General features: G+C 47.7%; 1 protein-coding gene across 1 annotated transcript in view; it reads left to right on the top strand.

Annotated features, from left to right (window-relative positions):
- The window catches only part of WDR18 (WD repeat domain 18), a 159,866-nt gene that overhangs the window by 77,271 nt on the left and 65,737 nt on the right, over positions 1–16,858 (top strand). The window contains exons 3-5 of the mRNA XM_069216405.1: positions 1,374–1,507; positions 15,883–16,024; positions 16,680–16,823. Coding sequence (XP_069072506.1) covers positions 1,374–1,507; positions 15,883–16,024; positions 16,680–16,823 — 420 coding nt within the window. The remainder of the gene's footprint in view (positions 1–1,373; positions 1,508–15,882; positions 16,025–16,679; positions 16,824–16,858) is intronic.

Raw genomic sequence — 16,858 nt, 5'->3', positions numbered from 1 at the left:
TGGCTGAGATTAGCAGAGGGACTCGTACCCTGCAGTGTGTTGAGCTGAGTAGTGCTGACATTAACAGAGGGACTGAGCGTGGCTGAGATTAGCAGAGGGACTCGTACCCTGCAGTGTGCTGAGATGAGGAGTGCCGGCTGGCATTAACAGAGGGACTGAGCGTGGCTGAGATTAGCAGAGGGACTCGTACCCTGCAGTGTGCTGAGATGAGTAGTGCCGGCATTAGCAGAGGGACTGAGCGTGGCTGAGATTAGCAGAGGGACTCGTACCCTGCAGTGTGCTGAGATGAGTAGTGCCGGCATTAGCAGAGGGACTGAGCGTGGCTGAGATTAGCAGAGGGACTCGTACCCTGCAGTGTGCTGAGATGAGTAGTGCCGGCATTAACAGAGGGACTGAGCGTGGCTGAGATTAGCAGAGGGACTCGTACCCTGCAGTGTGTTGAGCTGAGTATTTCTGGCATAACAGAGGGACTGAGCGTGGCTGAGATTAGCAGAGGGACTCGTACCCTGCAGTGTGCTGAGATGAGTAGTGCCGACATTAACAGAGGGGCTGGGCGTGGCTGAGATTAGCAGAGGGACTCATACCCTGCAGTGTGCTGAGATGAGTAGTGCCGGCATTAACAGAGGGACTGAGCGTGGCTGAGATTAGCAGAGGGACTCATACCCTGCAGTGTGTTGAGCTGAGTAGTGCTGACATTAACAGAGGGACTGAGCGTGGCTGAGATTAGCAGAGGGACTCGTACCCTGCAGTGTGCTGAGATGAGGAGTGCCGGCTGGCATTAACAGAGGGACTGAGCGTGGCTGAGATTAGCAGAGGGACTCGTACCCTGCAGTGTGCTGAGATGAGTGTTTTCTGAGGGTAGCAGAGGTACAGAAACCCTAAAGTGTGCCGTGCGCATGTGAGTTTTTTGGAGGGACTCGCAGTGTGCGGTCTGCGGCAGAGGGGGACACACCCTCCATTTTGCTGAGTTCAGTGCTAATGGGATTAGCAAGGGACACGTCCCCAGCAGTGTGCTGAGCTGAGGGGGCCTTGGATTGGCCCAGTGATGGTCTCCAGTGTTGTGATGTTGATGGATCGAAGGATTGGTGGCTTCCTGAGTGTGTGGTAATGCAGCACATGTAATACGCGGAGCTGGAAGTACCAGGTCATCCACACAGATGTTTTCTTTTCTCATACTACAGTTTTCGCTTATTCAGATTCCAGTCCCATTTATCAATTTGGAATAAAAAGGACCCCTGCTGGGCAGTCTGGCTTCCTGAGTACTGTACTGTGATGGCATAAATGAGCCGGATATTCCTGTGCTGTCCTTCAGCGCCTACCTCTGGACCTGCAGCAATACCCTATTCATGTGCATCCTTCTGTCCTTCACGCAGGTCTCTTCCGGAGCGCTCCTGGCCATTCTGAGCAGACACTACCAGGACCTCACTTGCCTCTGTTTCACTGATGACAGCAGCCACTTCTTGTCTGGGGCCAAAGACAGCCTGGCACTAGTCTGGAGCCTCTACAGGTAAGTGAGCAATGGCCTTCCTGTTTGGGAGTTGTGGTATGGGCTAGAAGGGGTTGTACTGGGTGAAATAAGGGGAATTCATGTGGAGCTATTGTTTGGGGCATCAGGTGCCTGTTGCTTGCTGTTCTGGTACACTCTGGGCCTTTTTGAGTGGTAGTAGGCCTTCTGGCTAGATACCCTCTTGAATGTGCTTTGTGTCAGCTGCCTGTCAGACTAAGCATCATCCAAGAGCGACTGTCTGTCAGCAGCTAGTCTGAGTAGATACCATCGAAGAGCTACTCTCTGCCGGCAGCTTATCTGATTAGATAGCATCAAAAGCGACTGTTCCTCCCCCCCCATCCCCTCCCCAGCTGCTAGCCTAACTAGATGCCACCCAAGAGCCGCTCTCCACCAGCATCTAGTCTGACTAGATACCATCCAAGAGCCACTGTCTCCTCCCTCAAAAGCAGCTAGTCTGACTAGATACCATCCAAGAGTGACTGTCTGCCTGCAATCAGTCTTGACTAGATACCACCTGATGGCGACTGTCTGCCAGTAGCTCATCTGACTAGACACCATCCGAGGGCAACTGTCTGCTAGCAGCTAGTCTGCCTAGATACCGTCCAAGAGAGACTCTGCCAGTAGCTAGTCTCAATAGATGCCATCCGAGGGTGACTGCCAGTAACTAGTCTGACTAGATACCATCCAAGTGTGACTATCTGCTGGCAGCTAGTGTGACTAGATACCATCCGAGAGATACTGCCAGTGGCTAGTCTGACTAGATACCATCCTAGAGCAACTGTTTGCCAGCAGCTAGTCTGACTAGATACCATCCAAGAGCATCTGTCTGCCAGTAGCTAATATTACTAGATACTGTAGGAAAGTCACTAGTTTTGGCATGGTTACCCTCACTTTCTTCCTGTCTGTCAGTGTGCTTAGACTGTTTTCATTGGGATCCTGCTAATCAGGACCCCCTTTGATTGTGCTCTCTCCTCTAAATTTGGTTGCTTTGGTACCCTTAACACTCCACAATTGGCATTCTGGTGTAGCCCGTAAGTTACTAATATATGGTACTTAGGTACCCAGGGTATTGGTACACCAGCGGTCCCCCATGTGCTGCAGCATGTATTATGCCACCCATGGGAGCCCATGCAAACTGTGTTTACAGGCCTGCCCTGGCAGCCTGCGTAAAAAGGTGCATGCACCCTTTCACTGTTAGTCACTGCACTAGGTCACTATAAGTCACACCTATGGTAGGCTCTCCTAGCCCAGAGGGTAGGGTGCAGGTTCCTGGGAAGCCATTTTACCCGTGTACTGGCCACAGGTCACTCATGTGGTCCAGCTACATAATGGTAACTCCGACCCTAGGCATGTTTGGTATCAAACGTGTTGGAATCATACCCCAATACTAATGCCAGTATTGGTGGCATGATTCCATGCACTCTGGGGGCTCCTTAGAAGACCCCCCAGTATTGCCACTACCAGTCTTACAGGGTTTGTGGGCAGCCCACGCTGCTGCAGCCCCTCAGACAGGTTTCTCCCCTCCTGCTGCTTGAACAGTTCAGCAGGAGGGGAGCAAAGGATTTCCTGTGGGAGAGGGAGGCAGCACCCTCTCCCTTGGAAATAGGTGTTACAGGCTTGGGAGGGGTAGCCTCCCCAAGCCACCGGCTTGCTTTGAAGGGCACATTTAGTTCCCTCCTTGCATACTCCGGTTTGCACCAGTCCAAGGACTCCGGGTCCCTGCTCTGGCGCAAAAGCACACAAAGGAAAGGGAAGTGTCCACTCCCCTATCCATCACCTCCCAGGGGTGGTGCCCAGAGCTCCTCCAGGTGGCCACTTGTCTCTGCCATCTGGAAAACAACATGTGCAGAGGCCCCTGGGAGCATCTGGTTGGTCAGGACCGGTGACTGATGTCAGTGACCCCCTCTGATAGGTGATCACTCTGCAGAGTGACTAAGCCCCCTGTTAGGGCTATTTAGGGATTCCCTTGCTGGTAGATCCCCAGGTTTCACGTGCAAGACTCCACTAGAACTCCTTTGCAGCGACCTCTTCTGCTCCTGGCCACCGGAACCGCTGGTGGACGTCACAGGAACCAAACAAGACTGCAAAACCGAGATGACCTCGCCTTGCAACATTGTTTCTTCGACTCCTTCCAGTAATTGGAACATTTCCTTGGCTGTGCATCCTCTGGGGTCTGCCAGACTTCAGCTGCACCAAAGAAGCAAGAAGGAATCTCCCTTGGAGTGAAGGAGTCACTCCCCTGCATCTGCAGACACCTAAGGCAACGATGTCCGGCTGCTGGGATCTGTTCTCCACAGGAACTGCATGGATCATCCAACATAGGCTGTGGTTCCGAGTGGTCCTCTTGGTCCTCTCTGACCTCTTTCCAAATTGGGAGACAATGAGCCCTTGCCTCTCCTTGCAGGACAGTACTCCTGTGCACCACGGCTCTTGCAGCAACCAAGGTCTGTTGACTTCTGCTCCAAGGGAATCTTCAGGCTCCAAGTAGCCCCAGCCTCCAGCACTCCCAAAGTTACAGCTGAAAGCTGCCTCCTGAGGTCTTGTTCCTTAGCAGCGTGATAACTGCAGCTCGCAGCTGCTAGATCTTGAGCTGAGCTAAGACACCTGGGAGCAGGCCTTGGCTGGGCAACACCCACTGCCCTGACCGCTTGATCCCTCACAATGAACCTCAGGTACTCAGCCATCTCTTAGGACTTGCACAGCACCAGATTCAATTGTCTTGCAGGAAAAATCAGGTGGCACCGGCCAAATAGAAAATTGAGATCAGCTGCACTATTTCATGTACAAGTCCCTAGTATATACAAACCCTGAGGCGGGCAAAGCTTTGTTTATAGTACCTGTCAGCTGTGGAATAAGTTTCCATTTCACCTTAGAAATCAAACTAATTTTCCTAGCATTCAGAAACAGTTGAAATATTGTCTTTTCTCGTATTCTTTTTAATGTGCCTTGCCTCTTAGCGGTTGTATCCCCAGTATATTTTAATTCTTAATGCCAAGACACCACCGGGTAATCGCATGTTTAAGAAATTTTACTCACTCATTCATCTCTTAAAGGTGCACTCGTTCCGAGCTCACAAGCTGAACGCCACGCTTCTCTCTGGACTAAACCCAAGGAGGTTGGAATTGCCCACTCCATTCAGTGCGAGATCCCCTCGTAGACACCGGAGATGAATTGCTCGCTCTTGTAGCCTTGTTCCACCTTTGTAGTGCTGCATGAGTTTCTGTGACTTAGCTTGTCACATGTCCTCAATGGTTCCTACTGTGTTTTGTGCTTTGGACCTGGAGCGATCAGAGCCCAGTGTTACCAACGACAGTCCACCCCCTTGGCAGCTGCTGTTTGAGTCGTGTGCTGATAGGTCCAGCCCTTCATCAATAAACTCATGTTTAAAAAACACCTGCATGGCACATACTCTTCCTTCATTAAATAGGTTATAGGATTATGAATTGCTAACATAAAAAAAAAACTTGCATTCAGTTTTGTACATTCGTCACCTCCCATAACCGCATCTAAGGGAGACGCTTCTTACCCGTCTATTTTTAAATCGTTCAGTATTCCAAAATAAAGTATTCTCCAATTCACTCTCTCCTTTGTTCCAGTCATGAAGTGTTATTTTACCAACTCTCCCTTTTCGTCGCCGAATCCCCCGCATGAGGTTCTTCAGCAACCCCAGTTCTAGACTGATCTGGGTGGGCCTTTACTGGGCTGCCAGCAGGCAGTCTCCCACAGGTGCAGACGTGAAGGCATGCATCCTTCTCCAACATGGAAGAAAGGGGCGCTAGCTCCCCTCACCACTTGGAGATTACACCTTGGGTGTTGCTCTTATCAACTACTGCACAGCTTGTTGAAAAGAGGAACATTTAATTGGGCTCACACACTGTCAATTGGAGGAAACTCACAATGCTGGACAGACCACACGTCCCTCACAGTGTGGAGCAGCTTTACAGTCATGAACGTCTGTCCCAGCCACATACCAGGTAGGCACAGGAGCAGTAAATGCATTTAAAGAGACTTATGGCAGAAATCTGGACCAAGGGTAAATCTGGACACCGCATGCGTGTGCTAAGAACTAATGGCACAACAGGTCTGCCTTCTCTACAGTTTGCCCTCGTGAAGCCCTGTCCGAGGCCTGTGACCTCTTTATGGCTGTTCTCTGTGGGTCTTCGTGCACCGGGGTACCCCCACTCACTGCTCAGATGAGGAGGCTCTTCACACATGCACCACCTCCTTGATGTGCACCTCTCTCCCCGCCGTCTGCTGTCCTCACCACTCTTCTGCTCCTAGCTTCGCTCCCCACTCTGAGAAGATGCAGCTCTTCCCTGCTCCATCCCCTCTGCTCGTAAAGGCACATCTGGTCCCAGAGCGAGAGGCTGCCTGCTTCCTCTCTCTAACCAAGGCTGTCTCGCATGATTACCATAGTTATTGCTTGTCCCTGCTTTGTCTAAACTTCTCTGAGCACATTCCTCTTCAGCACAGGTGTTTAATGCACTTCTCTTCTCCTGAACGGCATGTTCATTACATGGTCTGATGCAGCTGCACCCATGTGTGAATGCCATCCCAGCCTTTTCTCGATGTGTGCAACTTCTCAAAAGAATATCTTTTTGAAGGCGTAGCTTTTTAGGTCTGCTTGAGAGACCTCTTTAGCTGCCTCTCAAGAGCCCGGTATTAAAAGTTCATTTAAAAAAAATAGACCTGTCCGTGCAGACATCGGGTCCTGGGTCAGCCCACTGCACCCATTGGCTGCTTTGTACTGCAAATCAAGGAATTTTCCAGATCACATCTGCACCTCCATCTCAAGTGAAACGCAGCCCCAGTACTTTACTTTGCTAATGTTTTTTCTTTCCATTTCCTTTTTTTAATGGTTGTGAATTTAAACTTAAACTGTTTTAAGGCTCGTTTGTTAGAGCTAAAAATAAATTTGATTCGCATCAATAAGAATCTTATTTTCCTGTGCTGAGGATAAGAACTAAGTGTCCTCTGTACTGGTTCGAAGAACATCTGTCTTCTAGGAAGACCACCCTTATTGCTCTAGTATAATTGTATGTGAATTTGTCTTTTGTTTGGAGTTATTATTGCAAGAGTTTAGCAGCCACGTTTAAAAGTGGCATATCCTTGCTAAATAATTGGACTGTTGGTTTTGCCAACGCCTGTTTTCTTTTGTCCTAATAGACGCACAACACTCCTAAAATGGTGAGCCACAGGGACTCTCTAGCCTTAGATAGGAATTCACTTTTTTTTTTTTCTCTCTCAAAAATGAGATGTAGCAATGACCCAAAGGTTTATCTAGAATCATTTAACGACAGACTGGATTGGCAGCATATCAGGTGGGTGGGGTTTACTGCTGAGATGCTAAATGGGAGCTGGAGTTGCAGACAAAGGGGACCCTTAGTCTGGGGCAGTGCTTAATTTGTAAAAAAAAGCAAAGTAGCGGGGCCCTTCTCAGGAGACCACTTCCCCCGCCAGCGCTGCGAGTGACAGTGCTAGCACAAATGGTAACCATCGCACTCCTACAAGCGCGTCAAGTCAGGCCATCGAAGGCCACCAAAAGCTACATTAGTGGCGTGAGTGGCAGGTATTCTTTATTTAAATGTAATTCACTTTATTTTTTTGGTTGCTGCCAAAGAGCCTGGTGGGACTCCAAGTCCCAGGCTCCCTCTTGCTGCTGTTGCTGCCTGCTCCCCCCCCCACCTGGGGCCACTTTGTCTTGATCGCGGGCGCTATAAAGCGCGCCGCGCAACACCGCTGCGTGGGACGCGCCCGGGCAAAGCCCGGGCCAAGGGCGGGTCCATCCGTGCCCGTCAGAGACCGGAGGCCGGGCTGGGCCCCCCCTCTGGGCCCTAAGGCACGCCACTAGTCTACTTAGTGCTGGGAAGCACTTTTAAAACTCTTTTTGCATTGTTTTTGTAACCCTAATCCTCAATGGGGAAGCGTAAGGCAGCCCCGCACTGGGCTCTGCAAAACCTAAAATACCTAAAACTAATAAGGCCACGTTACCACACACCAACTGTGTTGCCAAGGAAATAGATGATTTGATTGAAGAAGTTGAACAGATTTTAAATAATAAGGAGAGGGTCCGACGAAAGGAGCTGAAATCTGGTACCCTCATCCCGTTTTTGACTTCAAGTTCGTATACTGCCCCCAAACCGCAAACTGTTACTTCACCTCATCAGGTATCAGCTCTCCAAGGCCCTACTAATATTGGCAGTTCTTCTTCTCTATCTGCACCTCATCTTGATCCTGAAGTACCAAACGACAATGTTACATACTCCACAATTACTTGTTCTAACCGCTTTTCCTCTTTAGCCCCCCAAGTTCTGGAAAATCCTCTATTAATTTCCACGACTTTGTCACATACGGAGAATGTTCCTTTATTAAATGACCTGCCAGCACTGGTGTTTAGCCTTAAGAGTGAAATAGGTGAGCTGAAATCTTTATTGCTTGAAATCACTACTCTTCTTAAAAGCAAATTTCTTCTCCCTATCGGTGAGCCTAAGCCAAATTCCGCAACACCCAAACACTCATATGTAAAAACTGTTTCCTCAACCGAGCCCCTGCCACCGCCAATAAGCGCAGCAGCCCTTATGGAAGGGCAGCGTTCTTATAGCCAGCATATGTCCTCTCTCGAACGCAATATTCCTCTTCCTTCTAATGTTCCTTTTAAATGGGACACTACTAAAGCTTCTCGCCAAAATTCTAATTCAACTAAGAACAACTATATATATATATATATATATATATATATATATATGTGTGTGTGTGTAACGTTCCTCCTTTGTCCCCAAATACGCGAGAAGATAAAGCCTCACTAGCCAATAAGGCCTCGCATTGGCTAAGACACGTTAGAGGTTGTGGCTCAGTCATTCATGATGACATTTTATCTGCCGAACGAGTAAATGGTCTTCCTGGTTGTCGAGACTCCATAAAACTCAATTTCAAAAACCCTCATCTGGTAACAGGTCTTCTAGATATGGAAGCACGCAACACAAATAGGAAGTCATCTGCTATTTCTCTCAGTGCCAGCCGCCCCACTGTTGGTCACATGAAGCCGGACTTCTCCTCTAGAACAACCAAATGGGTCTTGAGTCGTTTTACAGACCATCAAGATTTCAGGCCATTAGGTCTCTAAAGGTGTACCATCTGGCCTTGCCCCAATGACCAGTTCCGGTCCTGTTTCTAGTGGCCAACCAGCATGCGATTTCGATCTCCAGGGAGGCTACTTCTGACATTGATTGACTATACTCCACTAATTCCTGCGTCTCCATTCCTAGCTCAGATTGACGGGCCACAGGTTCCTCACTCTATTCACCTAGTCCAGGTGTTGTTCCTCTTTTGGATTCACAATTTGTTAACATCAATAATTTTACAAACCTGCTTCTGGAGAAGCTTATTGACAGCAACCTTCCAGATGACACCCTCGTGAAATCAAGCTGCTCTATTGCCCAGACACCAGCAAAACTTTTGTCCTGGAATGTGGCTGGCATCAATGGCAAACTCGCAGACACCGAGTGGGGGGCATTTGTTGAAAATTTTAATGTATGTATGTTCCAGGAAACTTGGGCCAAACACCGCACATATAGGCAGGGGTTTAGTTCTTTTTTTAAACCGGCTAAGCCATCTTTAGCAGGTAGGGCAGTAGGGGGCTTATGTACCTGGGTAAAATCGACAGCGGTGGGAGGAATAAAGGAGATATATGTGGATTCTCATGATATTTTGGCTATTGCTATCCAACCAATCTCAGGCTCCCCCGTTCTCTGTATAAATATTTATAGTAGGCCGGGACCCTCTAACCATGGTTCTACTATTATCGAGCTATTAAACACTAATTTCAGACTTCCGTCTTAAATATTACATTATAATAGCAGGGGATTTTAATGTCCAACTTGAATTTAACCTAGACCTTATAGAGGTTATGCAGCCTGAAGATAGTGTATGGAATATTCCTCCCCATTCCACCCAGCAAAATTCATACAAACCTTGCGTTAGGGCTACGCAGGTAATAGATCTTATGATATTACATGGTCTCCATCTTGGCAATGGCCGTTTTCCAGCTGATACTCCTGCAAGACCAACTTTTTTTAGGGGTCCTTATAGTAATAAACTAAATTACATTTTTTTTTTATTTAAGAGTTTGGCACCACATACTAGATGTGGAAGTTGGTAATCCACATACTAGTGATCATGCCCCTCTACAGATTACGTATAAGAGATCTCTCTTAGCAGGAGCCGTATTCCTTTCTGCTTCTCCTGTTGTTATGGAGTTGTCTAGCAACAGGCACACGGTAAGATGGGACTCTTTTGAGAGATCGAACAAGCTTCGAGAAAAACTGTGTGCTTTAATTTCTTCCCACCAGTTATTTGACCATAGCCTCACTTTTTCTCCAATCGAAGTTATGTCCCTCCATTTGGACCTCTTCGCTACCCTGAAAGAGCTGTTTTCCAAACGTGCAAGGCAGCTGACTAACTCTTGTCCCCAACCCTGCTCTAAATGGTTTAACAAGAGGTGTAGAGAGGCTAAAAATACCCTGGTTAGTGTATTAAGGACAAAGGACAGACTAGGTATTATTGATGCTAGACGTAATTATGCTTTTATATGCAATAAGAGCAAACATGAGCATGAAGAGGGGCTCTGGAGTGACCTATTTGAGGCAGCTAGGGCTCACGACTCCAAACGATTTTGGCTTTTGGTATCTCGCAGTGATCAGAACCGAGCCCCTTATTTGGAGTCTCATATTACCCCTGATGCCTGGCTTTCCCATTTCAAAGAACTGTACGGCTCTCCACTGGCCCTCGATGACCCAGGTTTGGGACAGCCGATAACATCTCACTCGCCCGCGTCCTCTTTGCCTTTTTTTACACTGAGTGAAACTGCGCAGGCCATCGCAGCCCAAAAAGCAGCGAAGGCCCCTGAGTTGGACGGGATCCCTTCCGATATGTTTAAAGCGGACCAGAACACCTGGAGGCCGTATATCAATAGGCTCTCTAATGCCATTTTGACTACCAGATCCTACCCCGACTCATGGAAAGAGGCAATCATTGTGCCTATATATAAGAAAGGAGAGAGGAATTCCCCGGGAAACTACAGACCCATCAGCCTCCTTGACAATCTCCCAAAAATATTTTGCCATCAATTGTTGAGTAGGCTGAGCAAATGGATAGTGGAAAACCAAATTTTAAACCACCTCCAAGCGGGCTTCAGAGAAAAAATCAGCACAATAGACCAGATATTCCGTTTTATTTCTATTAAATGGAAATTTGTTGATGTGAACTCAGGCCACCTATTTGTAGCATTTGTTGACCTAAAATCAGCTTTTGATTTGGTACCCCGCAATAAATTGTGGGAGGTCTTGTCTAAAATGGGAGTCCCCTGCTCTATTTTAAACATCATCAGAGATCTCTATACTGGTAACTATGGTAGAATCAGGTGGGGTCGGCAAGGTGAACTAACTGAAAAATTTCCCACTGCCCGTGGCGTGAGGCAAGGCTGCGTACTCGCCCCTACCTTATTTCTCCTTTTCATAAACGCATGCATTCCGTATCTCATGGAGTGCTCCAATGATGCCCCCAAATTAGGAGGGCAGAAGATCCCTTGCCTCCTATTTGCTGATGACACCTTGTTGATATCCCAAACAGCCACAGGTCTCACAACCCTGCTTTCGAGATTCATGGCCTTTTGTAATGATCACGGCCTGGAAATCAATCGATCAAAAACTAAGTGTATGGTGTTTGGGGATAAAAAAGGTAGGATGCGGCGCCCCCTTTATTTAGAGGGCGCCGCACTGGAAAGAGTTGGCGATTTTGAATATCTAGGCCTGAAACTAGAAGACTCGCACAAGTGGCATTCTCATCTTCAGAAAGCAAATTTCCTCTTGAAACAACGGACGAGTGGTATCGTAAGATTTTCAGCTAGATCACCTAGCTTTGCCGTGACACCCGCAATTGAAATCTACAAATTACAAGCAAGGGGGGGGGCCCTCTATGGAGCCGAACTGTGGGGCCACTGTAATTTAGACGATTTGACAAAGGTGGAAAACTATTTTTTAAGGTCCTTGTTAAGAGTTCCTTCCAGCACCCCAATGCTTCCTATTCAAATGGACCTAAATTTGCCTCATATTTGCCAGATTGCTGCTCTCAGGCCTTTGTTGTTTTGGATCCGTCTATGGTCACTAGACTCTTATCCCCTACAGATGTGGGCTAGTCAACCTGATGGCCAATAATACTAGTTCGAAAATCAAGTGGTGCGCGTACGTAGAAAGGATTTCCACACTACTTGGCTTGGGGTCTTACTGGAAGGATCCGCTATCTATTCCCAAAAATGCAACACAGGTACTGAAGGATGCATTTTGGCTCCATGTGCATCTTTCACAATTGTCTGTTGTCTTACCATCTTCCATGACGGGCAGTTTCTTACAAATTAAATGCCATTATGAATCCGCGCAATATATGGACATAGTTCTCTCTCCACGTGCACGCGCATTGTATATTAGATTTAGGATAGGCTCTCTCCCTTTGCGCATTCTAACACATAAATGGGCCAACACTAGATGCACTTTGAAGATGTGCCCGATGGGCTGTGCCAGGGAAGAATCTATAACCCATGTCCTTTTCCAATGTCCTGCATACCATAATCAGAGAGCTCGTTGGATTATTCCTTTGTGTAGGAAAATGGGTTTTAAGAACTGTCCACTGGCTTTGAGAATTTTTAAATCTGATCCATCCGTTTTAGTGGCTTGCTGCCTGGCAAAATATTTAGATTGTATTTGGCATTGTAGACTGAACATGCTTAAAAAAATAGAGGTAAATTTAACTATAGACGTGGGGATTGGCTGTTGATGAACTCACTCATGAATTTTAATGTATGCACCTATTACTTCTTATTGCTTAAAGTATTTTTATGTCTAGATATTTTTTATATTTTTTAAATAGAAAAGTCTTATTATATGTGATATGTCTGGCTAAGCTTGTATCTGATTCTTGATACTTATTATGCAAAACTTTGCATTCTTATATGATCTTATAATATGGTTTGAACTTTTAAAGGGAACATTTTTATGTTTAATATACACACTTTTATTGTCTAAAGTATTTTTTATGCTTAGATATTTTTATACTTTCAAATAGAAATGCTCCATTTTATATGTTCGGTTAGGCTTGTATTTGATTTTTGATATCTAACATACAAAATCTTGCACTATTATACGATCTTATAATACGGTATGAATTCCCAGAGGGAAAATCCTCATGTTTAATATTTTTTATATGTAGTCCAACCTTTTATGTTTGAAACTCTTTGCACACAACTTGCTGTTTTGTAAAACTGTGAATTGTGGTGTGCTTTTATGGTATTTATCTTTACCGAAATAAAGCTAACGAACGAACGACTTTATAAACATTGTTGTTGTGCTCATCTTAAAATCTGATACACATTGACACCATATGGTGGGCTGTCTCTAGCGCTGGTGCTGACGATTAAGTGCTTGTCCCGAGCACTGGAAAGCACTGGCTCAAATTAAGCATGTTCTGAGGCAACACATCAGAGAAACAGTTTGTCAAGAACTGTTGTGGTTCCTTTAGATGGGAGCCTCTTGTACAAGGTGCTTGTGTGACAAGTAGAAGTCTGTGAGAGGATGTCTTGAAATATTTAAGGTAGAAGGTGAAGCACTCCAATGAGGGCATGTGGTTTGAGGTCAGGAGGATGCCAAGGGAAGGATAGTCCGGTCTGGATGTTGTAAAGCAGGCACACCCAGGGTGGAGGGAGGTCCTGGGCGATGGAGAAGAGCAGGTGAACAGCTGAATCCACTTCAAGGTTATGGGCAGGGGTCCGTTCTCCCACCTCCTTAAAAACTAAAGTGGTTGTCAAATGCGGACCACCTGAAAGAGTGGAGACCTGTGAATTGGTAAAGAAACCAGTATCCTGATAAAATCATCTCTAGGTTCAGTATAGCTCTGTGAGAGAGGAGGATCAGCTTGCAGTGAAGATGTCTTTGGAGAAGAAGCCAGTGTCTGCACCTCTGTGTCCAGAGGGCTCTTCCAGCAGCTTCTCTTAATAACCCACCAGGCGTGCAAAAGCGGAGATCACCCTGTGCTCTGCCATGCTCTACAGTACTTGGATGAGATTTATCCCATTCTGTACTCTGCTCCACAGTCCTGGGACGAGGTTTATCTCACCTTGTACACTGCTGTGCTCTGCAGTACTGGGACGAGATTTATCTCACCTTGTACTCTGCTGTGCTCTGCAGTACTGGGACGAGATTTATCTCACCTTGTACTCTGCTGTGCTCTGCAGTACTTGGACAAGATTTATCTCACCTTGTACTTTGCTGTGCTCTGCAGTACTGGGACGAGATTTATCTCACCTTGTACTCTGCTGTGCTCTGCAGTACTGGGACGAGATTTATCTCACCCTGTGCTCTGCCGTGCGCTACAGTACTGGGACAAGATTTATCTCACGTTGTGCTCTGCCGTGCGCTACAGTACTGGGACAAGATTTATCTCACCTTGTGCTCTGCTGTGATCCCTGGTACTAGGGTGTGATTTATCCCACCCTGTGCTCTGCCATGCTCTGCAGTACTGAGGCGAGATTTATCTCACCCTGTGCTCTGCCATGCTCTTCAGTACTGAGGCTAGATTTAACCCACCCTGTGCTATTGTTCACAGCACTGGAACAAGATTCATCCCGCCTGTGTTCTGCTGTGCTCTACAGTACTGGAATGAGATTTATCTCACCCTATGCTCTGCTGTGCTCCACATTACTGGGACAAGATTTATCCTACCCTGTGCTGTGATCCCTGGTACTAGGACGTGCTTTATCCCACCCTATGCTCTACCATGCTCTTCAGTACTGAGACGAGATTTATCCAACCCTGTGCTCTGCTGTGCTCTACAGTACTCGGACGAGATTTATCTCATCCTGTGCTCTGCAGTACTGGGGTGAGATTTATCCCGCCTGTGCTCTACTGTGCTCTGCAGTATTGTGACGAGATTTATTCCACCCTGTGCACTGCCATGCTCTACAGTAATGGGACGAGATTTATCCCATTCTGTGCTTTGCTCCACAGTGCTGGGACAAAATGGATTTCACCTTGTACTCTGCCATGCTCTGCAGGACTGGGACGAGATTTATCCCGCCTGTGCTCTGCTGTGTGCTGCAGTAGTGGGACGAGATTTATCTTACCCTGTGCTCTACCATGCTCTTCAGTACTGAGGCAAGATTGATCTCACCCTGTTCTATGGTTCACAGTACTGGGACAAGATTCATCCTGCCTGTTCTGCTGTGCTCCAAAGTACTGGAATGAGATTTATCCCACCCTGTGCTCTGCCATGCTGTGCAGTACTGAGACCAGATTTATCCCACCCTGTGCTCTGCTGTGCTCCACAGTACTAGGACAAGATTTATCTCAGCCTGTGTTCTGCTGTGCTCTGCAGTACTGGGACAAGATTTATCCCCCCTGTGCTCTGCTGTGCTCCACAGTACTGGGACAATATTTATCTCACCCTGTGCTCTGCAGTACTGGGGCGAGATTTATCCTGCCCATGCTCTGCCGTGCTCTGCAGTACTGGGACAAGATTATCCCGCCTGTGCTCTGCTGCGCTCCACAGTACTGGGACGCGATTTATCTCACCCTGCGCTCTGCAGTACTGGGACAAGATTTCTCATCCTGTGCTCTGCAGGACTGGGACGAGATTTAGCCTGCCCGTGCTCTGCAGTATGCTGACAAGATTTATCCTGTCCATGCTCTGCTGCGCTCCACAGTACTAGGACAAGATTTAGCTCACCCTGTGGTCTGCAGTACTGGCACAAGATTTATCACGCCCTTGCTCTGCTGTGCTCTGCAGTACTGTCACAAGATTTATTCCACCCTGTTACCTGCTGTGCTCTGCAGTACTGGGACGAGATGTATTTCATGCTGTGCTCCGCAGGACTAGGACTAGATTAATCCTGCCCGTGCTCTGCAGTACTGTGGTGAGATTTATCTCGCCCTGTGCTCTGCCGTGCTCCATAATACTGGGACAAGATTTATCCCACCCTGTGCTGTGCCATGCTGTGCAGTACTGAGACGATATTCATCCCCCTATATGCTTGTTGTGTTCCATAGTACTGGGACGAGATTTAAGCCCCCCTCTCCTTGCTCTGCTCCGCAGTACTGGGATAAGAGTTTTCCCACCCGGTGCTTGCTGTGCTCCACGGTACTGGGATCAGATTTATGTACCGGTCTGCCTCAAGACTCAAATGTAGGGTGCCCTCTTATTCCTAAGAGAAGTCTGGGGATAGCCTAAAGTAGTGGGTTTCTGCCACAGGGCATCCGTGCCCACCACAGATAACGTGTGCTGTTCGTGAATTCATCCTGTTCTTGTGACTCATGTTTCTCTTCCTCCTGCAGTGTCCTGAATACTGAGCAGTCTCAGCTTGCAGAGCCACTTCATGTCTGGTCCCGGCACACCCTTCCCATCACAGACCTGCACTGTGGTGCTGGCGGAGCCCTGGCGAGAGCAGCCACATCGTCCCTCGATCAGACAGCCAAGGTAAGGGGTGCATCTGCGCAGATGGTGAGGGAAACACTGCATGAGGGTGACCTAGTGAGTCTTGGGGCTGCCCTTTCTTAATATTGAGAGCTCTAGAACAATATCCCTTCCTTGGAGCCCAGTCACATGGTGGCCCTCTTCTCGTGGGTAGGGATGCTGTTTATCACTTCTGGTTTATTGCAGAGTTGTGGCATGTGCACAGTCCTTGGCCAGCCTGCCGAGCAGCTCGCAGGTGCTCTTATCTGGGGGTGCTGCACATCTAATCAGTAGTGGGGTAAAGTGTTCTGAAACCCACACATCGGAGTGGTGGGGTGGGCGAATGGTTTCTGCGCGAGAGCCACCTTCCTTTGTGGCTAAAGTGGTCACACTGTACCTCGCTCTGTTGCTTTCTTAGTCTCAAAGCGACAGCTGTCTTATTTGTTACAAGTTACTACAAGGTTTTTTCTAATTATCTTCGTTCATTTACCTTTGGTCTGTGTTGTCCCCCCACCCCTGGTCTCTGTCGTCGTCCCCTAACCCCCCCCGGTCTCTGTCGTTTCACCCCCACCCCTGGTCTGTGTCGTCCCCCCTATACTTCCCCTCAATCTCTTTTCATCCTTCTTGTTCTGGTCCTCTTAACGTCACTCAGTGATTTCTGAATTCTCTTCCCCTGCAGCTTTGGTCCATCTCCTCCGGGGACCTCTTGATGTCCATTTTGTTTGACGTGAGGGTCATGGCAGTGACCCTGGACCCTACGGAGTACCACATGTTCTGTGGGGGCAGCGATGGCTCCATATTCCAGGTTGATCTCTGTGCTCGGGTAAGTATTTTTGGGGATGGGGGTTGTGCATCATG

Source organism: Pleurodeles waltl, chromosome 12 (genome assembly GCF_031143425.1).
Source record: "Pleurodeles waltl isolate 20211129_DDA chromosome 12, aPleWal1.hap1.20221129, whole genome shotgun sequence".
Taxonomy (NCBI): Eukaryota; Metazoa; Chordata; class Amphibia; order Caudata; family Salamandridae; genus Pleurodeles; species Pleurodeles waltl.
Note: the sequence above shows the minus strand (reverse complement) of the source record. Positions and strands in the feature narration are given on the sequence as shown.